The sequence below is a fragment of the Myotis daubentonii genome, chromosome 5, assembly GCF_963259705.1.
Source record: "Myotis daubentonii chromosome 5, mMyoDau2.1, whole genome shotgun sequence".
Taxonomy (NCBI): Eukaryota; Metazoa; Chordata; class Mammalia; order Chiroptera; family Vespertilionidae; genus Myotis; species Myotis daubentonii.
Window position 1 is genome coordinate 3,005,393 of NC_081844.1, and position 26,092 is coordinate 3,031,484.

The window sequence follows — 26,092 nt, forward strand, 5'->3', positions numbered from 1 at the left end:
TCATGGACGAGAGAAGGAAAGGCTTGAGCACTGACAGGTAAGTGTGAGAAGTAAGCCCAGGGCTCCGGAATCCTGCCTCTGTGGACACCGATAGTTCTTTGAAGTCGTTCTATCCTCGAGTCCTTTCCAACAGTTTTCTTACTCTAACAAAAATGTGCCTCATTCCCTCTTTTCTTTTAAGTGTGAAGTGAATTTCAACAAGGAAGTGCAACTTGGAAGCACTGGTGCCCTGAATATTTCTGTCACCTTCACAAAGACGCGCGCTCTGGGCAACTTCCTCTGGTGGGGTCAGCCCTTCGGCCGATAGCTGTGAGCAAAGGACCAGGTGCGATTTTCCTATTGCATTCCCAAAGTGCTGCTTTCAAAGCAAGCCAGCGGGAGAGGTAGTGTGTGTGTGTGTGTGTGTGTGTGTGTGTGTGTGTGAATGTATGCTGGGTCACAGCGGCTTAGCTTGGTCAGGTTCCCCAGCGGTGGGAAAATACATCTGGTAAATTTCCAAACACCTTCGTGTGTTTCAAGCTAGAGAAGGCCTGGACATCCCGGTTCAGAAAGAGCCGTCTCTGCCTGACTTCCCCCACATCCCTGCCCTGGGCTTTCAGAGGGCACCCAGCTGCCAAAACTCGAATACAAGAGACGTCACTGCGCTTGAAGCAACACCACCATCTCCTGTGAAACTTACAAGCTTATTTGACACCAGGCCCTTCGGAAGGTTCAGGACTGGCCCACGGTCCTGGCTTAGTGTGTCCAGCGTGAGCTTGGGTAACTCCACCTTCATGAACTTAACGTTCCTCGTCTGCACAGTGAGAGATCTCAACCTAGTCTCTCAGATCCTTCCCATTGCTGCGATTCTAACGAATCTTACATATAATACTAGAGGCCCGGCACACGAAATCGTGCGGATAGGATCCCTAGGGCCTAGCCTTCTGTGATCAGGGCCACCTTCTGCCCATTTGCCAACCCCCAGGCTGAACGCCGCCTCTGCCACAGGGCTGTCAGGCCATTGGGATCACCAGCTCATCCATTGCTGCTCGAGGGCTCAGGCCTGCGGGAAAGCAGGAGCCGGCAACTTCACTTCCATGCACGTGCACCAGGCCAGCCACTGATGGAACGCACTGCCCGCTTGGGGCCACTCACGCGGGTGCTGCTGCCACTGGGGGTGAGCTGGTGATCCCACGGCCTGACAGCCAGCCCAGTCCTCCGGCCACCCACCCCAATTCCCCCTTCCACCATCGCTGATCCATCGGAGCCTGCGGGCCAGGGGCAGGGACCAAGAGGTTAGCCATTCAGCCCGCTCGCCAGTCCCCAGTCCTACCCCACTCGCGGGCCAGGGGGTGGAGGGGAGGGACCAAGAGGTGTTCAATGCACCTCAGGGTGACTGGTCGTTTGGTCGTCACAGTCGTCACGGACACTGGCTTTTTATATATATAGAAGATATGCTATAAAATGTTTTATAAATAGAGATATTTATGCACAACAAACCTAGTGAATGGCTTAGTGACAAAATCTCTAGACGTTTTAGTTCTGTGGTTTTTAGCGGAGGCCATACCGCCTTTGCTCATTTCTGCTAACGGAACCGCCACGGCTGTCACAGGCAGCACCAGAACCGCAGGTTCCAGCTTGTTTCCCGCCTGCCTGGCGTGTGCCAGGGGCCTCACTGTCACTGTCTCTGAGATAAGGCTGTAATAATATCTACGTGTTCATATCTAGGACCGTTCGGGAAGTAAAGCAATCTGCACGAGGCACTGGGTTTCGGATGCATATCTTGGGATGAAATAAAGACGGGGAACAGAAATGTAGGGGTCTTGTCCCGGTCGTTATTTAATGCGCATTTAGAAGGCTGTCATCCAATCCTTCCGTTTCTGGATCAGAAAAGAGAGGTGAGAAGAGCTGGAGCCACCAGCCCACAGCCACGCAGCGACTTGTGAAGACTGCCACAAGTCTCCCTCCAGCGTTCTTTCTATGACATCCGGCTACTGTTGAACATAAGCGATTCTGCCACCCGTTCCTTTCATCCTCTCTCTCGGGTTACAAACACGGCTAGAAAAATTAAAAACCAGGCAAAGAAATGCCCACATGGGGTTGGCAACCCTACTAATCCTGCTGACAGCCACCCAGCTGGGGACCAGCTAGGACCCGCGGCAGCCTCCAGATGAGGAGACCGAGGTTAGGAGAAGTTAATAACCACTCAGGGCACACAGGATCTAAGGGGCAAGGTCAGGACCTGAACCTGGGTCTGTCCGGGTCCAGAGGCGTGGTCGTTACGATACCATGCTGCCCTTGGACATGGTCGCTTCTTGGCTTTCTGAACAGTTTTAATGCTGCCACCTGGGTGAACTTGGATTCCAAGGGGAGGGTCAGGCGTCCAGCCTTCAACATCTGTCCCAATGGGTCAGCTGAGGACAAAGAAGATCCTAACTTGGCAACACAAAACTCTAGGCAGAGCAGTGAATCTGATGCGATACGGTTAAGACTTTTAAGATCTGCTCGGCTGGTGTGGCTCAGTGGTTGAGCGTGGACCTATGAACCTGGAGGTCACGGTTCGATTCCCGGTCAGGGCACATGCCCAGGTTGTGGGCTGGATCCCAAACAGGGAGTGTGCAAGAGGCAGCCAATCCATGATTCTCTCATCATTGATGTTTCTATCTCTCCCTCCCTCTCTTTCATCAATAAAAATATATTAAAAAAACAACAAAAGCCTTTAAGATCTAATAGGATGTTTTAAAAAAATAAAAGAAACAGATGATGAAGTTGCTTGTGTTCTGAGGCAGTATAAACATTTGTGTCTAAAAAATTAACGGCATTAAGATTCAGGGAACCTGGCTTAATATAAATTCACACACACACAAAAATTCCGTATTTTGAACATAAACTTACATTGGCTAACAAAGTGACATAGTCGTGAAACAAGTTAAAACAATCTTAGACTGTCCGGATAAAAACACCCAGAGAGGATATAATTCCCCCAAACCATAAATCTGGCCGATTGTAAAAACCTGGTTTTATTTTTGGATGCCACGTTTTTTCCAAGTTGATAATGAAAGTGCAGTGTGAATTCAGGGCACGGAGGAGGGACTGGGACTTGTTGATGAGCCCATTGTCAGTGCACACAGATAAGAGCCTCCTTAGATGGAGGCCAGGCCCACGTGGGGGAAGGCAGTGTTTCAGGTGATGACAGAAAAATGCCTTCCTGTTACTGATAACTTCAATGTCACAGTCACTTCGGATCCCAGTTCAGAGCCAAACAAGCCACGGGCTCAGGCCTACGTGTGTTTCTTCTGATCTCTTTCTCTATGTTCCACTTGCATTTTAATTGCCCGTAGCTCTGATTCCTTCTCTGATTAATATCTGGCCACTGTTTTATAGCATACGCTAGAATTCACTGTATTTCACTTTACTTTGTTAAGAATGTACTTCAAATCCTTTGTAGGATGAGGTGAAGTTGGTTTGATTAGTTGAATATTTACTAGGCCTTCCACAATTGAGAGAACTGAGTATTTTTAGCTGGAAAACACAAGAGATGTTTTCAAAGCTGAACAGTCTTTTTTTAAAAAATTCTTTATTAGTTAAGGTATTACAAATGTGTCCTCATCCCCCCCATTAAGCCCTCATCCTCCACCCCCCCCCCCCCGCCCCCGACACTCATGCTTTCATCCCCCTGTTGTCCGTATCCATTGGTTTGGCTTATATGCATGCATACAAGTCCTTTGGTTGATCTCTTCCCCCTGCTCCCTCCCTCCCCTACTTTCCCTCTGGGGATTGATAGTCTGATCGCTGTTTCTCTGTCTTTGGATCTGTCCTTGTTCATCAGTCTATGTTGTTCTCTATATTCCACAAATGAGTGAAATCATGAGGTATTTATCTTTCTCTGATTGGCTTATTTCACTTAGCATAATGCTCTCCAGTTCCATCCATGCTGTTGCAAAAGGCAAGAGTTCCTTCTTTTTTACCGCACAAAGCTGAACAGTCTTACAGAAAAGAGAACAGGTACAGATTTCTGTGGCCACAAAGAACAAAAGCAAGTCAGTGTGTGAACATTATTGGGAGGTGGATGAAACTGCCTGGGATGAACATTCTGGAAGAGCTGTGGAAGTCTTAAGGAGGAACAGGCTGCCCCTCGAAGCTTCAGCGTTTCTGTCCCTGTCACCACCTTTGAACAGAGGTTGGGGACAACCCACCAGGGAGGGGAGGCCGGATCAGAGGACATCGGAAGCCTCCTGGGTCTCTGAGGCTGTCGTAAGTACACACCCCAGCAAGGAAAACAACATATAGGTTCGTAGAGCCCCACATTACCATCGATGACAGCAGCGATCATCAGAACAGCAGTAATGGCCATAATGACACAGTACAGGGCTTGACAGCTCCTTTCATCTGGGGCCTTGTCAAGGGACATCAGGTGTAAGTATTACTTCTCACCCCCATTTTGCAGATAAGACAATTAGAATGTTTCAACGTGAAATAACACAGAAGGGTAATGAAATCGCCTAAGCTGGCAGTAAGTCAGCAAAAATTAAGGTGTCCACTAGTTCAACCACTGACTGTAGTTAACTAGCAAATGTGGGCTGGTAAGTATGACTGAGTTTGATCTTCTGATGTGTAGCGAGATGTCACGCTGCTAAACGCTGAGGGGCCCAGTGAACACTGACTGGCCTCTGGAATGCCCTATTTTACACGAGGATGCAGGACCCTCAGGGCTCTCGCTCCCCCCACACTTGCCTTACTCTTCCCGACCAGCTACTTCATGGCCAGGCCCATCGCCTCAGCAGCTCGGAGCTCACCTCTCTACAGCTTCGCAATCAGAGAAAAAAGGGATCTTTCCTGCAAGTGCTAACTTGAAAACTCCTGGGAAAGGATGCCAATTAGCCTGAATCACTCCTACCAAGAACTGTGGCCAGAAGAGGGTGAAACATGCCCCCCCCCCCCCCTTGGCGCTATGCCCACGCTGTGGTTCAGTGATCTGGCTCTACGACTGAAAGCAGAGGACAAAGCAATACACGTCCACCACAGGTCTTTTCTCAATCGAAGGAAATGACATGTATATTAGCCACAGTGCCAAATACATTCTCACCAGCTTTATCAGAAGTCTACATAATAAATAATTAGGTTTTCTAACTTCCTAAGAGATTACTTAATAAAAAAGATTATAACCTGCCCTAGCCGGTTTGGCTCAGTGGGTAGAGCATCGGTCTGTGGACCCAAGGGTCCCAGGTTCGATTCTGGTCAAGGGCACGTACCTCGGTTACAGGCTGCTACCCAGCCCGGCCCCTGGTCAGGTCTCGTGCAGGAGGCAACCAATCGATGTGTTTCTCTCACATCAATGTTTCTCTCTGTCTTTCCCTCTCTTCCACTATGCCTAAAATCAATGGAAAAATATCCTCGGGTGAGGATTAGCTAACTAACTAAATGGATAGATAGATAGATAAATAAAATTGTAGTTTTATCTCATTTTTGGGTGCTTTTCTCCCTTACTTTTTTCCCCCTTCTGAACGATTCTTATCATTTCACAGATGACAGTTACTTTGGCCATTACACAATGGTACTTCCGGTTCCAACTGTGCGAAGCTACTTGGGACGTATTCACAGAGGGCATCTCAGTTTTTGTGGTTTTTTTAAAAAAATATATTTTATTGATTTTTTATAGAGAGGAAGGGAGAGGGATATAGAGTTAGAAACATCGATGAGAGAGAAACATCAATCAGCTGCCTCTTGCACACCCCCTACTGGGGATGTGCCTGCAACCAAGGTACATGCCCTTGACCGGAATTGAACCTGGGCCCCTTGAGTCTGCAGGCTGACACTCTATCCACTGAGCCAAACCGGTTAGGGCGGCATCTGAGTTCTGACAGCGACCAGCAGCCTTCCAGGGACAGTCAGCCACCCTCTGTAGCAGGGGCACCCTCTTTCCAGGGGTCTCCGCCCTCTTCTCTTGGTGACCGTACATTTCAGTTGTACAGGAAAAAAGAAGAAGAAAAGAAGGTCTTACGGTTATGTTTCCATTCTGTGACTAACCGTAGACGCTAACTCAGGTGTTGAACAACTCTACTGGCTCCTATTCGGGCCACAGTTTCAGACTTTACAGACAGAGGGGCCAAGAGAGACAGGCCCTTCGCGGGATTTTCTTCCTACATGGTGAGAAAGTTGGTAAGCAAGCAAGCAAATAAATGAGCAAAACAGTCACAGGTTGTGTTAAGTATTTGGGGAATCAAAAGGACGGTGGATGGAGGTCCACAGGGAGTCCAGGACGGCTCTCTCAGTGGAAACGAGTCGCCACTGGAGACGCAGGGAAGGGTGCTGTCGGCCAACACTGGCCCTACTGACATCTTAGACCGTAGAATTCTGTTGTGGGGACTGTCTGTCCATTGTAGCAGGGGCCTCTCCCACTGGATACTGCCCTCCCTCCCCCGAAATGTGTTTCTGGCCATTGCCAAATGCCTCCTGGGAGCCACGCCCCCCACCCCCAGGCTGAGAGCCACTACTGTAGACACAGGGAATTAAGAATGTGAAGCCTCAGACAGCATAAGACACTGTTAGAGAGCTAGGGACAGGCCATCCGGGGTCTGCAGGCTGTGGCAAGAATTTAGATTTTATTTTACACTAGTGGCCCGGTGCATGAAATTCGTGCGGGGGGGGGGGGTTGTCCTTCAGCCTGGCCTGCACCCTCTCCAATCTGGGACCCCTCGGGGGATGTCCAATTGCCAGTTCAGACATCCCTCTCGCAATCCGGGACCACTGGCTCCTAACCGCTCACCTGCCTGCCTGCCTGATCGCCCCTAACTACTCTGCCTGCTGGCCTGCTTGCCCCCAACTGCCCCCCCTTGCCGGCCTGCTCACCCCCAATTGCCCCCCTGCTGGCCTGATCGCCCCCGTACTGGCCTCTTCTGCCAGCCTGCTTGCCCCCAACTGCCCCCCCCTGCCGGCCTGATCACCCCCAACTGCCCTCCCCTCCTGGCCTGATCACCCCTAACAGCCTCTGCTTCAGCCCTGCCACCATGGCTTTGTCCAGATCTCCCGGTCTAATTAGCATATTACCCTCTCATTAGTGTAGATAAATGGCAAGTCATTGAACACTTTTAAGTCGGGGAGTAACATGTCTATATTCAAAACAGACGACTCGGGCTCCTGTGAGGGAAATGGGTTTAAACCAAGGAGGGTAAAGGCGACCTCAGGGCCAGGCACTGAAGGAGCCTGACGAGCAGCCAGCGAGGTCGGGGCAGAGGCGGGAGAGGACGCATCCCAGCCACCGGGCTGAGTGTGCGGAGGGAGTGGTGGCCGGTGACTGCATCGTTCCGGTGACCTCATCACCAGGTCACCGCCTGAAGACTTTTCTGGAATCGCTCTGTTTAGCTCATCTTCTTGCTTAGCTATAATTTCCCCTGCGAATCTTCTGTATATAATTCCAAAGTAATCATCTTGTTCTAGAACACACAGAGGCTTCCTGTCACAGCCCTACACCGGCCTTGTTTATTCCTGTTTCTAAAAATTTGCTCTTGAAGTAGCCATGTCTCTTCCCTAACGCCCTCGAACACAACCACCGTGAACCCTGCAGGCTGAGGCTCATGCTTGATCTCCCACAGAAACCCCCCTCCCACCCCCCCCCCCCCCACAATTCTGTTCCACACAGATGTCTCTATTCTCTAAAAAAAATGAACGCAACTCCTAATTCTTCACTCCATCTGCTGAGCACGAACTTGTTAAGCATCTGTGCCAGGCACTGCGCTGGGCCCTGGAAATAAAACAAGGCAGAAGTACGGCCTCAGCTCTCCAGGGCCTTAGCTAGCACGGAAATAAAGCCTGTCAGCGGCAGTTTGTCTGGTATCTGATCCGAGTCAGCCATTCAGTGGCTGCTTCTCCGGCCGTGGGCCGCCCTGCCCCGCCCAGCTCAGTCCCGCGCACCACGCCTGGCGCTGGGGATCGCCTCCTGGAATTACTCATCACTGCACCTGCTACTCATCCTTTCCCGGAGTCTGAGTTACCCTCGCTCCAGAAGAGGGGTACCAGGTGCGTCAGTGTGATGGTGCAGGTGATGCAAACTCTGGCTCGGCCTCAGCTGGGCCATGAGGGGGTCCTTTTCTTTAAAAACCCTCACCAGAGGATATTTTTTTCCATTGCTTTTTTCAGAGAGAGTGGAAGGGGGGGAGGAGGGAGAGAGAGAACCACTGATGTGAGAGAGACACATCGACTGGGGGCAGGGAGTGAACCTGCAACCCATGTACGTGCCCTTAACGGGGAATCGAACCCATGACCCTTTGGTGCATGGGCCGACGCTCTAACCGCTGGGCACACCTGCCATGGCATTAGGCCGTCTTTGGCCTGCCAAGCCCATCCCCTTGTATGATCTATGCCAGTGTGATGTACAGAGATCCTTCTTTGTAAATGTGGGTCCATCCAGAAATAACTATGTTGTGTCGTTCCTAACGACAACGTTTCCTGGCACCCTTGCAGTTTGGAATGTCACAACATAGTTTTAAATGTATTTTAAAATGCCTATATATTTCTGTCCTAATATGCAGGACAATTTTCCATGTTCGCTTCAGATTCACCCCCTGACACTCTACTTGTGACCTATGACCCATCCATCACTTAAAACCCGATACTTAGACATGCCAAGAACTGGCAGGAGGTGTGAAATGATATGAGTAAAAAAAGCATACAGTCAGGGTTTAGTCAAACCCCTGAGCAGGGTGGACTGTGCGGGCATTCATTCTTCCGTAATCTCCCAGTGAGGGAGGCAGATAGGGTGCATCTATGAGCCACAGTTCAAATTATTTTTTTAAGAGTGGAGGTGGGGGCTGCTCCGTCAGTTATGTTTGCATAGAAATAACTATAGTACAATATTGAAGTTATAATAGAAATACGCCCCAAAACGATGAAAGAGGGGCACGTCTGTCTCGGAAAGTTATGAAAAGTCCCACGGAGGAGACAGGTATTGGATGGAGACCTGGAGGGTCTGGAGGGAACAGAGCCGGATCTCAGGAGCCAGGAGTATGCAGCCAATGGGAAAGGACGCAGACCGTGAGGGGCTCTGCTGGTGAAGGGGAGCCGGCACAGTCCTGGCCGAGGAACCTCGCGACCGTATTTTCACGTTAGAGAGATGACTGGCAGCATGGAGGCTGGGCTGGAGTGGGACGTAACTAGAGGCTATTTCGATAGTCCCAGGGCGGTGAGTCAGGAGGGAGGATGACGACTTGATAGACGGAGAAGGGAGAGTACAGGTTTAAGACAGGCGGGTGTGACAGATACTGAAGGAGATAAGAGCCAATAGGATGGGATACCAGGCTAGAGGAAATGAAGGAAATGCAATACAGTAGGTCCTCGGTTACGTCGGAGATCCGTGCCTACGGCGCGACGTAATGCGATTTTCGCCATCATTTGGAACCCACCTACATAAGCATCTGCGTCACTCACATGGAGCACGTACACAGCAGGAATGACGTGAAACAGTAAAAAAAAAAATTAAAAGAAAAATTAAAACAACTCCTGACCTTTACTGGTGATAAATAAAAAATAAAAAACATAAAGCACAGATGTACATACGTCGAAATGATGAAACTTTTTTTTAAATAAATGGGAGATGATGATGTAACCACGAAACAACGTTCCTTGAGTCTAACGTAACCCGAGGACTGTCTGTGTAGAGCAGCGGTTCTCAACCTGTGTGTCGCGCCCCCTTTGGGGGGTCGAATGACCCTTTCACAGGGGTCGCCTAAGACCATTGGAAAACACATCTATAATTACATATTGTTTTGTGATTAATCACTATGCTTTAATTATGTTCAATTTGTAACAATGAAATTGGGGGTCACCACCACATGAGGAGCTGTATTAAAGGGTCGCAGCATTAGGAAGGTTGAGAACCGCTGGTCTAGAGGAACTCGTGGATTTCTGACTTGGCCAACTGGGTGCCCGTATCTGAAACAGGGAATGAAAATGGGCTTGGTTCCAGGTGGGCTGGGAGAGACGCTGCACCGAAGTAGGAAATGGTAGATGGCGATGTCAATGTGGGGCCCACGAAGGTACCTGCGTGAGGTCGAATGAAGATGCTGTTGCCTAGAGCAGGCACGCCAGGAGGAACATTCAACACGCATCAGCCAGGAGGTCCCCGAACCAGGAGATGGGGGCACTAGGGGAAGCCCAGAGGAGTGCATGGGGTTATCATTATTATTTTTAAAATGTGGAGTTTTTATCCTCCTCCTTCCAAAGTTTTAAATTTCCGCAAGGAACCATGTCTTACATGTCACTGAATTTGAACGCAGTGAGTGCTCGAGAAATCCTCAATTCTGTTCGAGGTCCTGTTCGTCCACATCATCCTATGTCCTCAAATAAACCTGGAGTTTCCTACGAGTGGACCTACATCAGCGCCCCGCCGGCCCCCGCTTTGGGATGAGCTCCAAGACTATTTACAACGGACGGAGGCGGCGTTCAGGCTCAAGACGCCCGCGGGTTGTCGTTTTCTTGCTACAATTCCCAAGAAACAATTCATTAGGAAGCCAGGCTTAGCCTAATTCCCCAGAAAGTGAAAAGCTGCTGGGAAGCACGCACGGAGGCAGCCACAGTGTTCTTGGCACATTTTGCCTTTAGCCGGGTCAGCAGGTGTGGGAAAGCCTGCATTTTAACAGCCGCGAACCGCCGCCGGGGATGCACACCTGCACACGGCCCGCCCCCGACAGCGGCAGGGGAGCGCGGACCTGCACCGGGGCTGGTGCCAGGGAGACACGCAGCTCCCAGGCGACACCCCGACCCGAAGCCCTGGGCTGGGGACTCGCCTCCCGGGCTCAGGACACTCCCCGCGGGCACCGGAAGAGCGACCAGCACGAGAAGGCGCGCCCCTCCCTCGCCGGCGCCGCCAGCCCTACCTGCAGCCACCTGGCCCGGCAGCCAGACCCGGGGCGACGCCCGGCGCCCGCCTTCGGAAGATGCTCCAGCCCAGCCTCGGCTCTCGCGGGATCTCGCGCCCCAGCGAACCCCCGCGGGAATACCGCCCCGCAGGTCCGACCCAGGAACTCGGCCTGGGGCGGGGCTGGCTGGTGAGCGTGGGGGCGGGGCCAGCGCGAGGGGGCGGGGCGAGCGCGCGGCGCCGAGGGGCGGGGCTGCCGGGACCTGTTGATCGCAGGTGTCACGGCCCGGCCAGGCCCGGGGTGCCTGCGTATGCGCATGCTCCGTGCGCAGGGTCGCGCTCTGGGCGGCGGAGTCCGGCCGCCGGTGCTCCAGTTCCCCGCGCGCGGCGGTGGCGGCGGTGGCCGGCGTGTCTGCCCGGTGCTGGCGCGAGGGAGAGGAGGGCGCCCTGCGGGAGAGGAAGGGCCGAGCGCAGGTAAGTCTGGGGAACGTGTCCCTGGATGGAGACCCAGCGACCTGCGACCCCGCGGGCCCCACTGGGACACCAGGCTCCAGCCCCGAGACCCCGTCCGCCCGCCACCCACTCCCGGGGCCCACGCGGGCTCCTGGCCGGGCCCGAGGGCCCACGCTGAGCGGGTGGCGGCGGCGGCGGCGCTGCTGCATTGGCGGGCGGGTGGCCCGGGAGGACCCGGGTCTCGCGGGGGCGCTCGGGGCGCTGGAGGCGGGTGCGCGCCGCTGCCCCGGTCCCTGCCCGGCCCGGATCCCGGCCGCTGCCCGTAAAGGGGTCCGCGCGGCCGGCTGCCCCTCCGTGGAGACCACAGGTGACCGGACCCGCGAGAGCCCCTGGGCTGCTGGTTGCTGGGGAGCAGGAGTCACTTCCAAAGTTAATGTTTAGCTTCTGAACGGTCACCCATGGGACGTTTACCAGCGCCTTTTGCACGTCGGAGCACAGGAGGCACCTGCCCAGGTGCCGGGAGGGTCCCGGAGCTGCCGTCTGAGCGCCTCGGGCTTTGCTACCCGCTGCGGAGTTTTCTGCATCAGCGCGAGGTCTGATCGAGGCTTGCAAAGTGCACTGCGAGGCTTAACGTGTCACCCAGCCATTTGCCAAATGTTGCTTTATCTGGGAAAAACCAGTTTGTGTGCGGGGGAGGGGAGGGGAGGTTTTCCGCAGGGCATTTTCAAGGCTGTTTTTTGAGGGATGTTCCACAGTAAACTTAGGAAGTGCTTTGTGCTGAGGGGGTCTGATTCGCTTTTAGTTCTGGGCTCTGGAAGGAAAAGCACGGCTGGTTCACAGGATTGAAAAGGAGTCGCCAGTGCCGACGACACAAAGTGAACTTTTGGCTAAATGGATACTTAACTGGTTAGTTTTTTCCCCCGTTCTTTTTTAAGTTCCATGGTATGGGCTCTAGGCAAAGACCCTGTGTCCCGTTGAGAAATTAAACACACAAAACGTATTTTGCAAAAGCAGTATGTGATTTCTCTGCCATTGTCATAAGAATTCCAAATGGACTAACTCACTGTAGGTAGGAGTTAAGCGTGGCCTGAAAAAACAAGGGCTTTTGTTTTTGTTTTACGTTTTAAAGGATTTTGAAATTAGCTGTTTGGACAGCGCGACCAGGCTCATGATGACTGGTCCTAAGTCATGAAAGTGATTTATTGAAATTTGTTCACAAATTAAACTCACTGGTGGTGATGTGTATTCTTTCCGACAGTGTATAAAAAAAATAAGTGCCCAAGAATACACATTTCTTTTTCCCTATTAATTTTTGAAAAAGAGTTTTTATAAATTATTTAGTTGGTAAGTTGTTCATGGAACTTGATAGAAATAGGCAATCCATTAATAATATTGTTTCTCTAGACGTTACAAAAAGTAGGTTCTAAAAAGATAGCTATTTTAATGGGGCAGGCACACCTTTTCCACCTAGTTTACTTTTTTTCCTTAAAAAGAAAAGAAAATCACAAAACTCATAATTTAGTATGTTCTGTGACTCAAGGTCTTTTATATTATTTAGTGTCAAGTAAATATTGTAAACTGAAGTATCAGGAAATAAATTTTGGAATTATATGGCTTAGAAGTTTGTTTCAGCAGGACAGAGAGTTAAATTATGAAAAGCTGATCTATTTTAAGGTGAAACCCACATTTACAAGTCACAGTCAGAGGCATTTTGTCTGCAGGAGCTGTTTGGAATTCACTGGCCTACCATTCCACAGGGGACATGGCTTTACCCTCCAATTGTCTGAAAATACGTTTGAAATCTGCAAAGTGGTAGATGAAGCTGCCCTACAGAGACGCTGTCTTACTAAGCTACCCAGCACGTCTTCTTATTTGACAGCTGTAACTATAAGGTGTTTCTCAATTATAGACCTCAGAGAGCCTGCAGAGGTAGCTGCTCGTTGCAGCTGGCAGTATTCCGATGCAGAGCTGCTTGGTATGCCTGGGCCCAAAAGATTGTCAATTTAGCCTCATGTTGCTCACGGGCTCTTGGATGAAAGGAGGAATGTGCTCATTTGTGTCATCTGTGGAGAGCTAGCTAGGAATTAGTGATGATACAAATGTGGCGTTAGTGTATTATTAATTTTGTATCGCTGTAATGACTTTAGATTTTGCATTGCAGTATGTGCGCGTAATAAGAGCAAGAAGTGGCTGCAACCTGTATACTACTACCACAGAGAAAATCTTCAAAGATCATATAAGCTTTAAATAGCTTTATGTAAAACCCTAATCTGGCAAGTTATGAATTTTTTTAATACTAGGAATACTACATATTTAGAATATTTAGGCAAAAAGTATCTGTTGTTTGCTTTTCCAGGTTAACCTGTATCTTCTATCAGGAGTTCCTAAACTGGGCTCCATGCTTAGAACCAGAGCCAGTGGTTAGAGCTGCATTTTAACATATTAACATTATTCTGAGGAGTCCATAGGCTCCATGAGCTACAAAAGGTGGCTGTGACACACCAACGCTAGAAACCACTGCATCCGGTTGAACAATTTTAGATTTACCGTATGTTCATATTTGTAATTTATCAGAAAATAAAATGTTAAGCAACGTAAACCATATTTGAATATCTTAGCTGGTTTGATGAACAAAATCAGTTACCTGTGTTGTCATGGTATTTTTTATTTAATTTTTTGGAAATCATTACATTAGCCTTCTATTTTGCAAATATTGACCTGCAGAAAGCAGTTTGAAGAAATACTTTTCCTTTGGGATATGGAACTTTGATATTTACCTTTTGTGCTTTGCCAAGTTGGCAAACTTGTTCAATGAACATTTACTGACCGAAAAGTTGTATGCTAGGCACTAGGGACTCAAAAACCAGGAGACAGTGTGAAAATGGTCAGATATATGAGTTCTTCCTTTTCTAAGCCTCGTCTCTGGTTCTTGCCAGTCCTCCCCCAACTGCACTGAGTTTCTGAAGATAAAAGAGTCTTTTTTCTCATACTCTTGCCTTCATGAGACGCTGCTTCTCTCTCCCCATTCCATTTTCAGCTCCCCATGACCACACCGCGCCTGGAAGTGTGTTCTGATCCAGCAAAGGACGGTAGAGTACCTCATCCTTGCGTTAGGCACCACTCACTGCACTTGATACACTCTTTTGTTGAGGCTTTATACTGCATCCTACAGGGAAGACAGATAATGAAGGGCATCTGAAGATGGTGCGGGTACTCTCATCTGAAACGTCAGGAGAGCAGGATGGGCCCCACGGGACGGGAGTGCCGCACAGGGCGCGTTCTCAGCACTGAGACACGGCGACCCCAATGTCAAGGTAACATTTGGTCGCTCTCATTTTTTATGGCGGCTGGACTTCCTGTTATTTATGAATTTAAGCGGTCAGTAGGGATGTTTGTGGTTATTTTTCTGAAAAGTTTTACGGGCAGCAGTCCCCTTATCTGTGATTTAGCTCTCCCCGTTCCAGGTACCTGCACTCAACTGCAAACTGAAATATTAAATGGAAATTCCAGAAATAAACAGTTCATGAGTTTGGATCGTGCACCATACTGAGTAGCGTGACGACATCGCGCACCTGTCCATTGCTGTCCTGAGGTGACTCGGCATCTCCGCTCTGAGAATGCCCCTGCCCATCAGTCAAGCTGTTGGGGGTATCACATCCACTGTCTCAGAACACAGTGCTTGTGTTCACGTCACCCTCATTTTACTTAATGATGGCCCCCAAAGCCATGGTGGTGATTCAGACGTGCTAAAGAGAAGTCAGAAAGTGCTTCCTTTAAGTGGAAGGTGAATTTTCACAACTTAGTAAAGAAAGAAGGAAGTCTGCTGCCAAGGCTGCCAAGGTCTGTGGTAGGGACTTTTCTGTCTGTGAAATTGTGAAGAAGGAAAAGAATTTGTGCTGGTTTGCTGGAGAGGGGTGAGACACATTTACAGATTAGTATATAGTTTTTCTATTTTAAAAAATTATTATTTTTTTTTTATTGAGAGAACCGCCACCTCCCACAACCACATCTCAATTACAACTAAAATACAGAACAACCATTATTCAGAACCACCTGAAATCTGACTGAATGGATGTCTTACAACTAGAGAAGTAAAGGAGAACGTGCATTGAAGCTGGTAGGAGGGGCGGGGCATGGAACAGGCTGGTCCAACACCCATGGATGGTGTTTCTTTAATCGGAAGGTGATGTCTCCAAGGCCTCCCGTGAGAAGCAGGGGATCCCAGCAGCACACCAGGCCCCAGCCCAGGGTTCCAGAGCTGGAAAGAGAAGTCCCTGTAACTTCAGGCTGTAAAAGCAGCAGGGATTGTAGCTGAGTGACAGGGAGGCTGCTGGAGACCCAGGTGTTCCTCCTAAAGGGCCGGTGAATGAACTTACATGGTCCCGATTCCTCTGAGCTCCAGAGCCAGGTGGAGGCTTTGGGGGAATCCAGGGACATTTGGGAAGGAACTGCACCAGTGGTTCTCAACCTTGGCTGCACATTAGAATCACCTGGGAATCTTTTTAAAATCCTGATTTCTGGGCCTCATCCTCCGGAAATTCTGTTTCTTTGTTACTAATGTTGTGGCCCCACCCCATAACAAAGAAACAGAATTTCCGGAGGCTGAGGCCCAGAAATCAGGATTTTAAAAAGATTCCCAGGTGATTCTAATGTGCAGCCAAGGTTGAGAACCACTGAACTGGACTGTCTGGCATTGCAGCAAGAATGCTGGGAAGCTTTCTCCCAGAGGCGTGCTTGCAGGGGTTATTGTTCCTGTGCTGGGACATCCCGCATCACGGAGCTGACTGGTGGTCATATCTGAGTTTCCAGCAGCGCGGCCCATACTGTTCGCTTCATCCTGATGATTCCCTGAGATCCCTGCCCCATCCAATTTGCAGTCCCATCCAAGCTGTTTGCAGCTGCTTTTCCACATGAATGGCCAGTCCTGGCTCAGGTTTCAGACTTTGCTAAAATCTCTTAAACAAGCAGCAGCTGGAGTCAGCATGCCCCAGACCTATCAATAAAAGGCTAAAGACCCAGCACTAGCACCAGCCTGTCTTGCCTCACAGCTGGGCCCTGCCTGGGCAGTTCCTAACCCAACACAAGTAGCAGCCATCTGCAGATCTCTCTGTAGCTCCTGCTGAGTGGCCCCAGGCAGTGGCTGACTTTGCACCTCCCAAGAGGCCCCAGAGCCAGTGCACCCAGTGGGCAGCTTCAGACCATACCAGATTATAATTCTACGTATTCACAAGCGACACGCTCAAGGGGCAGATTCAGTGAGCAAGTCCTGCTCTATAGGACAGGAGCTCTTCCACTGTAGATGCAGCTGGTCCTCACAGCCAATTGGCCTGGGGGCCAATCCCTCCCAGTGACACCAATTCCTCCCAGTGATGCCAGTCAAGGCTCAGCTACAACAAGACTGCACACAGCCCACACAGGCGCACCTAGAGTGCCCAGCTCAGGTGACTGGGGAGACAGCCACTGGGCCCTACAGGACACCTACTACACAAGGCCACTCTACCAATTCTAGGAGACATACAGCTCTATCTAATACATGGAAACAAACAGGGAAGCAGCCAAAATGCAGAGACAAAGAAACATGTCACAAATGAAAGAAATGGAAGCAAGTAAACTACTGGATACAGAGTTCAAAATCATGGCTATAAGGTTACTCAAGGTTCTTAATGAGATCTTCAAGGGACTTAGTGAGACTTTCAGGTATTTTAGTGAGAATGTCAAAGACATTTAAAAAAAAAAAAGCCAGAAATGAAGCATACACTAACTGAAATAAAGAACAATTTACAGGGATTCAACAGTAGAGTAGAGGATTCTGAGAATCAAATCAAAGATTTGGAATGTGAGGAAGTAAAAAACACCCAAGGAGAAGAGTAAAAAGAAAAGGAACCCAAAAATATGAAGATAGTGTAAGGAGTCTCTGGGACAACTTTGAGTGTACCAGCACTCGCCTCATGGGGGTGCAAGAAGGAGAAGAGAGAGAGCAAGATATTGAAAACCTATTTGAAGAAATAATGACAGAAAACTTCCCCTACCTGGTGAAAGAAATAGACTTACATGTCCAGGAAGCACAGAGTCCCAAACACGAGAAAACCAAAGAGGCCCACACCAGACATATCCTATATAATAAAAGGCTAATATGCAAATAGACTGAAGGGCGGAACAACTGAACAACTGGTCGCTATTATGTCAGCTGTGGCGGGATGGTGGAGCAAGTGAGCGGGGGCTCCAGACCAAGGTGGGGCGCCAAACCAAGGCGGGGCACCAGTTGCTGTCATCAGGGCCAGCCGCTGGTGGTTACTGAAAATTCTTTGCTCCCGCACACCGCGGTCCTGCCTGGTGTTCATACCTGCTGCGGGTGCCGGCCCTGTTCACACCTGCTGCCAGCGCTGGAGCTGCCGCTCGCACCCACTGCTGGCGCCCGGCCCTGGACCCCATCGCTCAGCGCCATCAGCAGGTACGAGCAGCAGCTGCCGGCCCTGACAGCCCCTCAGGGCTCTCCACCTCCTCCTGCTCCTGAGGGATGATCAGGACCGGCAGCCACTGCTCGCACCTGCTGCCAGCACCCGGAACCGGTCCCGATCACTCTGCGCCGTCAGTGGGTGCCAGCGGCGTCTGCTGGCCCCAATCGCCCCTGAGTGCTTCTCCACCTCCCTGGTCCTTAGGGGCAATCGGTGCAGCTGCGCTGCTGGCACTCACTGACGGCGCCGGCCCCAATTGCTCCGCACTGTCAGCGGTAACGGTAGGAGTGGGGCTGCTGGCAGACAGGGAACTGGGGGCCTCGGCGGGAGCGGCTGGGCGGGGGCGTGGAGGATGGGCCGAGACCCGCCCTTTTGCCTACCGCAGCCTCACAGCCCACAGTTCCTTTCAAGGTGCACGAATTTGTGCACTGGGCCCCTAGTCATTATTAAAATGCCCAGGGTTAAAGATAGAATCTTAAAAGCAGCAAGAGAAAAGCAGTTAGTTACCTACAAGGGAATGCCCATATGAGTGTCAGCTGATGTATCAGCAGAAACTTTGCAGGCCAGAAGGGAGTGGCAAGGCATACTCAAAGTGATGAATAGCAAGGACCTGCCACCAAGATTACTCTACCCAGCAAAGCTATCATGTAGAATTGAAGGTCAGATAAAGAGCTTCACAGACAAGAAAGAGCTAAAGGAGTTCATCACCACCACACCAGTACTATGTGAAATGTTGAAGGGTATTCTTTAAGAGGAGGAGGAAGAAGAGGAGGAGGAGGACAAAATATGAACAATAAAATGGCAATAAATACATATCTATCAACAATTGAATCTAAAAGTCAAAATAAATGAATAAGAAATCTAATGAACAAAATAAACTGAAGAATAAAATAGAATCGGGCATAGAAACATGGAACAGAATGATGAATATCAGAGGAAAGGTGGGTGGATGGGGAGGAGAGGTGGGAAAAGATTAACTAAAGACCTTATATGCATACATGCATTACCTAAGGACACATGCAATAGGGTGGTGATGGCCTGGGGCAGGGCAGGAACTGGGCAGAGGGGGAAAAAGAGGGACTTCTGTAATACTCTCAATAGATTTAAAATAAAAAATACATTTTTATTGATTTCAGAAAGGAAGGGAGAGGGAGAGAGATAGAAACATCAATGATGTGAGAGAATCATTGATCAGCTGCCTTTTACTGCACCTTCTGAGGATCGAGGCCCCAACCCGGGTCTGTGCCCTGACTGGGAATTGAACTCCTGGTTCATGGGTCGATGCTCAACCACTGAACAACACCAGCTGAGCATATAGTTTTTCTATTTTATTAATTGTCTCTTACTGTGCCCAATTTATAAATAAAATTTTATTCTAGGTATGTGTGTATAGGAAAAAACACAGTATATGTGTATATATGTGTATGTGTGTGTGTGTGTGTGTGTGTGTGTGTGTATAGGGTTTGGTACTATCCATGGTTTCAGGCATCCACTGCTGCAGATGAGAGGACCACATAGGTTGAATTTTTCTAAATTAAATCTTCCCCGTTGCTTACATGATGATTTGAGTAGCTGCCCGAGTATTTCTGATGCGTTGCCTTCTGTTGTAATTCAGTTCTCCTTCTCCAGTCCAGTTTGCAAATGAAAGTTTGAAACAATGTGGTGGTGATTCCACTTGAAATGAAACATTCCCGGTTTTTTGTAAATTAGAATTTTTCGCATGTTAAGTTTTCATAGAGTAATATACAGCTCTATAAATGAAATTGCTTATTTTCTACTAAGACTGACTTATCAACAAATTTTAAAATTTAGAAATTGATGCTTTATTATATGTTCATCTGACCCCCCTAAATCTGGATAAGGGCCATGGTCAAGAGTGGTACAGCAGCTTCAGGAAATGGAGAAAGATGGCAATGTAGGATATAAAATACCACGTAGTACAGCTTTTCCTTTATTCAGACGTTTGTTTATGTTGTTAAAAATCACTTACATCAAAGACCGTGTTGCTGCTGTCATTATAACGCTTGCATTTGCTGAATGCCTGCTATGTTTTAGGTGTTCATTAGGTCTCTTACCCATGGTTTATGAGTCTTACAAGACCTCTGTGAGCCTTTCATAGAGATTGTGAGGGCAGCAGCTGCGGGGCCTGTAATGATCCGTGGTTGAGAGCTGTGCTGAGTTGCTGGAGCCTCTCGGGTGGAATAATCAGCTGGGGATCCTGAGGCGGAGCGTGGATTCCCTGCTTGTCAGGGCCCATCAGGGACCCGCCGGACACTTTACACTCCGGCTTCTAAGCTGCTCAGCCTGCGGGACCCACTCTTGCCCTCTCCGGTGGGCCCTGCCCATCTCCAGGTGAGCAGGCCATGTGATCCTTGAGGGGTGCCCTCCTGCTGGGTCCTGTCTGCAGCCTGAGAGCGCCACCTCCGTCAGCCTAGTCCTGGCCCGGCCCGGGGCCCGCACAGGGACTTGACGTGGACCCTTCGTGCCTCAGTCTTAGGCGGGAACACTGATGGCAGAGGGCGTGGTGATGGAGGTGTCCCTTTATTTCCCGAGTTTTCACTCAGTAAGAAAGGGGAGTAAGAGATGCCAGGATGTTGGTTCTGAGCAATTGAGGGTGAAGTCAGAGCTGAGAAGGGGGAGAGGGGAGGCAAGGCCGGAGTCCAGGCTGGGGCTGCGCCCGCAGAGCCATGCACGGGGTGCCCGCGCGGCCCCCTCTCTTCAGAGCCATGTCTCAGAGGTTGTCCTTAGCGCTCGTGTCCCGTATGCAGGGTGCACATGCAGGCTCGTCTCAAGTCACTTGTGGAAACGAGCATGTGGGGGAGATCACAGCACAGTCCTCTGTTACCACAAAGACAGAGCAAAAAGTGCAGGACATTGAAAGTTACTTAAAGTTCACTGTTTTTGTTGGTTGTGGTAGAGTATTTCCTTATTCTTACGTAATCTTATTTTTTATTTTTGTTTTAGAAATTTTCTAACACAGTCTTCTCCAATTCCTCCATATATAGTGACAACAGTTTTGTATATCAAAGGGCATCTATTCTTCAATTAATATCTTCCTTACTATAATCTTTCCACATGTATCATTTTTGTCTTAATTGTATATTTGCGTATGCATACACTCCTAACTCATGTGATGCTTACATGTGATGAATACACATGCTATCACGCACGTGTTTTCCATGTTTATCCTCTAGCTCGGCTGTCCACCCCCATCTCAGATGCACACACACTGCTCCCCGCTCAGAGGCTCATAGAAAGCATATATACTTCCCCACATATTATCAAAGTGGGGTCATGTTACATTTCTTCATTTTTCTCTTGTCACTAAAAACAGTTATATTAAGTCCCTATTTATGGATGTTGATTTTGTTTCTTTCCTTAGTCACTACACCTACCTAATATATCTCAATGAAGTACTTTTATGTTTGGAGCATATATTGTCAATAATGTTTTTTATTAAATATTAAAGTGTGCTTGTTTTATATATATATTGATTTCAGAGAGGAAGGGAGAGAGAGATAGAAACATCAATGATGTGAGAGAATCACTGATCAGCTGCCTCCTGCACGCCTCACCTTGGGGATTGAGCCCACAACCTGGGCATGTGCCCTGATCAGGAATTGAACCGTGACCTCCTGGTTTATAGGTTGATGCTCCACCACTGAGCCACACCATCCGGGCCTTGTTTTATATTTTATTAGTTGTTGCCAGGCAGATAGTACACTATAGCCATATGGTATATAGTATAGTTACATTCTTTTTATTAGTCAACAATATATGTCCGTGTATCCCCTCTTGCAGTGTTGCTTTAAGTTTTGCCAGCCTGACGGGAACAAAGTAGCTCTTACTGACTTTGCAGCTCTCTGTGTCGGGTCCCTAGACCCCTGGCCCTCCTTTCAGTGCCTGTGTGGGAGTCGGAGCACTCAGCGTATTGTTGACTCATTGCCACGCTGTGTTCCCCGAGAAGGGACCTAAGTGACACAGACGGAGAAGGGTCATGGGCGGAGGTCTGGTGGGAACCAGGCACCAGCTCCCAGTAGTTTTCTCCCAGTGGAGTCCCTCGGGACACACTCACTCCTCCAGCGAGGCATTGCGATGGCACAGAAAATGTCCTCATCAGAGGTGGGAGCGTTCCGTGGTGGCACACAGGCACCTCCGTCTAGGACAGAGCCAAGTGCCAGGCTTGCGGGAGGAAGCAGGGGTCTGGAGAAGCCACACTGCTGCTAGTTCAGGTGCAGAGACCACCTTAGCAGCCACTGGGCTGGGAATCCTCCCGAATCGAATCCTAAGCTCCCAGAGCCAAACCCTCGAAAGCAGGCTTTTTCAAGGAGAGCGAATGCTAGCCTGCTGTGTGGTCTTTTCTTTCTGTAAAAAGTAGCTTTTATTGAAATACTAGAGTCCCGGTGCATGACATTCGTCCCCTGGTGGGTGGGTGGGGTCCCTCAGCCCAGCCTGTGCCCTCTCGCAGTCCAGGACCCCTCAGGGGATGTCTGACTACCGTATTAGGCCTGCTCCCGCTCGGCCAGAAGCAGGGCTTGCTGATCCTTAGCGCTGCCTCGAAGGTGGGAGAGGCTCCCGCCACCACCACTGTGCTTACCAGCCATGAGCCCAGCTTCTGGCTGAGTGGCACTCCCCCTGTGGGAGTGCACTGACCACTAGGGGGCAGCTCCTGCGTTGAGCGTCTGCCCCCTGGTGGTCAGTGTTCGTCATAGCGACCGGTCATTCTGTGTTCAGATGATTTGCTTATTAGCCTTTTATTACATAGAATAATTTATATACCATACAATTCTCTCATTTAAAGTGGATTTTAGTACATCACAATTGTAGGATGTTTTCATCACTTCAGAAAGGACCACTGTACCGTACCTTCAGCTGTCACTCTTCGTCCCCATCACCACAGCCCTTGCTTTCCTATCTGAGCAGCCACTAACATGCTGTCTGTCTGGATTTCTGGGTTCTGGACATTTTGAGTGAATGGAATCATGTGCCGTGTTGTCTGTGGTGACTGGCTTCTTTCACTCAGCACAATGTTCTCAGTGTCCTCCATGTTCAGCTGTAAGTCCTTCATCCCTTTTCATGGCTGAATAATATTCCACTGCTTGAATACACATTGTTTGGGAAGTGTAAGCTCTTTGATTCACATTAAGAGCTGAAAATTCTTGTTTTCTGCTAGTTTCATTAGTTTTAAAATGATGTCGCATGGTAACACCTACAAAAATGCTTTATGCTGGATATTGTGCAAATTTTATCCCCTTAAGTGGGACCAAATAATCTCTCTCACTTATTGCCAATGTGCAAAACTATTTTATCTTTTTGATTGTAGTCGACACAGTGTTATATTAGTTTCAGGTGTACAACACAGTAATCCGGCATTTCTCTCTCTTACGAGTGATCATGTTAAGTCTGGTGACCATCTTGCACTGAATGGATTATTACCATGTTATTGAGTAGATTCCCTGTGCTATGCGTTACCTCTGGGACTTATTTTAGACCTGGAAGTTTGTACCTCTTAATCCCTTCACCTTCTCGCACATGGCCCCTCTCCCCTCCCACAGGCAACCATCAGTCTGTTTTCAATAGGGTTTAGTGTCACATTGATATTTAAACAATTTTTAATGGTAAACTATGTTTTCATTTTCATATTAGAACATTAGTTTTAATCTTTTTATGATTATAAATTCAACATTTCAAATATGTATTCACTGTTTGTGTTCAAATAGTAAAGTAGGGGCTTTCTTGATTAGCCTTTCCCTTTATGTAAGCAGTGTTTCTCTCTGTTGTAAAGTTGCTTTGCGGTCATGTGGATGTGCAATATGGAGTCAGTCACTTTGATAAGTTCACCTGGGGGAGAGAGAGCCTTCTTTCTTACTAAAAGGCCATAAGGAAAACGAACAACCAAAGGAACCGTGTCAGATGCCAGTGTTACATCGTTTTCAAACCATCAAGACAATGGCTTGAACTTTAAAGAAAATTTGTTCATCAACGTTATTTTTAGCAGTTTAAGAAAATACCTTTTTTCATCTTAAGCGATTAAATCTCTTTTAAAAGTAACACATAAAAACGTTTAAGGCCTTGTTCAAAATAGCCTTCCTTTTTCGTTTTCAGAACTTGATGTTCATGCGCCCTGTTTCAGTGGACAAAGTCCTCCCAGTTTGCGGCCGCAGGAAAGCGATGGACGCGGACGCTCTCGGAATTGCCGGAGACTGCGGCGCATCCCAGCGGACACGTCAGGATAGCACCCGTTGCGGCGCCGTCTCCCGCGAGCACCCCCCGCTCACCCTCCACGCCCACAGAGCCGCGTGAGCATGGCGTGGGTGAAGTTCCTGCGGAAGCCGGGCGGCGGCCTGGGGAAGGCCTACCAGCCGGGGAGCCTGCTATCGCTGGCGCCCACCAAGGGGCTGCTCAACGCGCCGGGCCAGAACAGCTGCTTCCTCAACAGCGCCGTGCAGGTAGGCCCGCTCCGCTCCCCACAGGCGCTGCACGGGGAGGCCTCGCCTGTGCTTCCGCTGCACGTTCAGAATAGGGGGAGGGACTGCAGTGACCTTGTCTCACTTAATGGTGGCAGCAGTATGTGGGCTGGGCACTTCGGTTATTATAACAAAAGGAGTTATTTTTTTCAGCAGGATCATATATTACTACGATATGAAGATATCATTTGATTTTTAGTCACTACTTAGTAAATTAAGAATATGTTTCTCAAATACATAAAATAGTTTTTGAATCAGCTAATTTCCTCCCGTGCCCCCTACATACACAGACATCCACATACTTTTTAAAAGGAAATCCAGTAGGATCCCCACAGACAGCATGAAAGGAAACAAGCCATCTGTGTCGAAATGAGCTGGGGTTTTAATCTCAGTTCCAACTTCCTCACCCCCACTGTGCCGTAGCCCACCTCTGTGGGTGGATTCATGATTGGGACTCCACTGTTTTTGTTAAATTGAAGGTTGGTCCATTTTGTTTCTGTCCTTGTTGCAGTTCTTGTAATTAACAAGTATGTGTTAGTCCGCTTTTCTGTCTTAGATAAATGTCCTTATGCGTGGTATGGCTTCTGTTCCCCAGTCCCAGCTTTTGTAGGATCTTGTGTCCTTCCGACCACTACCAAAGAGGATTTAGAATGTTGGGCTGTTACTCTATTGACCTCAGAATGTACCTTAGAAGAATTTATTGAAAATAAACCACTTTTCACATATTTTCCATTGCTACTTTTCCCTCCTGACAGCTCAGAGTAGAAAGACAGGTACTGGTTAGTTAGCCCCTTAGTTAAATGAGCCCATCGGGACTGCTCAGACATCCCAGGAAGGACACGCACAAGGGAAAGGAAATGGAGAAGTGCCCGATAGGATGCACTTTTTAAATGAGCATCCGTGACCTTCCCATGAAGAGGCTCTGCACGTCCTACGCAGCTGCCCTTGCTGGTGCTGGCATCCTGCATGCAGCCCGCGTGGCGTCTGCTGGCACCTCAGTGTTTCCCGTGGCCCAGGCTGTCGGCCATGAGTTCTGGAGTTCTTGTATGTCTGGGGAAAACTCAACTTCGTTTTGTTGCTGAAAGATGCTTTCACCACTAAAGGCGTCTGAGTTGCCTGCTTTCTCTTCAGTTCTGTGCAGCTCTCGCTCCCTCTCTTTGGCTCACGTTGTTTCTGATGAGAAGCTGTTGTCTTACCTATCCCTCTGCCCACGTCCTCTCCTCTCTGTCCCTGGGCGGCACGGTGGTCGTGTGGTACTTCCGCATCGTCCTCGTCGTGTGTCTTGTAGTGGGTTTGCTGAGAACTGGTTTATAATTTAAACCAAATCAGGAAACTCTGACCATATGTCTTCAGGTTTTCCTGTCCCTCATGTGGAGGCTGCATGTACGACAGACACACTGGCGGCTGTGGCGGGAATGACAGCGGCAGGGCAGTTGGCACTCCTTGCCTGCCAGCTCTGCCCGGCACTGCGCTCCCACTTTAAAGGTTGTAGCTGAGTGCTTGGCCCTTACCAAGAGCCCTGCGGGCGAGGCAGCCACGGTGCCCCACGGCAGCGATGTCAGGTTTCTCAGACGGACTTTAGGTTCAGGACTGATTTATTTAAACAAGTACAGTCGTCGTCCCCCCCCCCCCCCCCTTCTCCGTCTTTTAGTAGCAAATGATGACTGGATAGTTGTAGCCAAAGTATTGGGGTTATTTCTAACTGCTCTTCCTACCGGCTGCACCCCGTCCCAAGCCAGGCGCCCTCCCCTCAGTGTGGGGGGAGAGGCGGCTGCTGCTCGCCCTGTCTTCTCACTCTCCCGCTCTGACCCACTTGGTGCGCCCTGGTCTCAAGTCCAGTTGTGTTTCCTCTGAATTTCACTTTGTTCCAAGTATTACGATCACTT

General features: G+C 49.2%; 1 protein-coding gene across 5 annotated transcripts in view; it reads left to right on the top strand.

Annotated features, from left to right (window-relative positions):
• The first annotated feature begins 11,085 nt into the window (after positions 1–11,085).
• Positions 11,086–26,092, top strand: part of USP53 (ubiquitin specific peptidase 53) — a 53,554-nt gene continuing 38,547 nt past the window's right edge. For 3 of the 5 annotated variants that reach the window (XM_059695576.1, XM_059695574.1, XM_059695577.1), the window contains exons 1-2: positions 11,087–11,305; positions 23,845–24,188. In XM_059695576.1, coding sequence (XP_059551559.1) covers positions 24,045–24,188 — 144 coding nt within the window. In that variant the 5' untranslated portion in view covers positions 11,087–11,305; positions 23,845–24,044. Of the gene's footprint in view, positions 11,306–12,086; positions 12,191–14,321; positions 14,599–23,844; positions 24,189–26,092 lie in introns of all 5 variants that reach the window. The other 2 variants (XM_059695573.1, XM_059695572.1) reach the window with 2 other exon arrangements.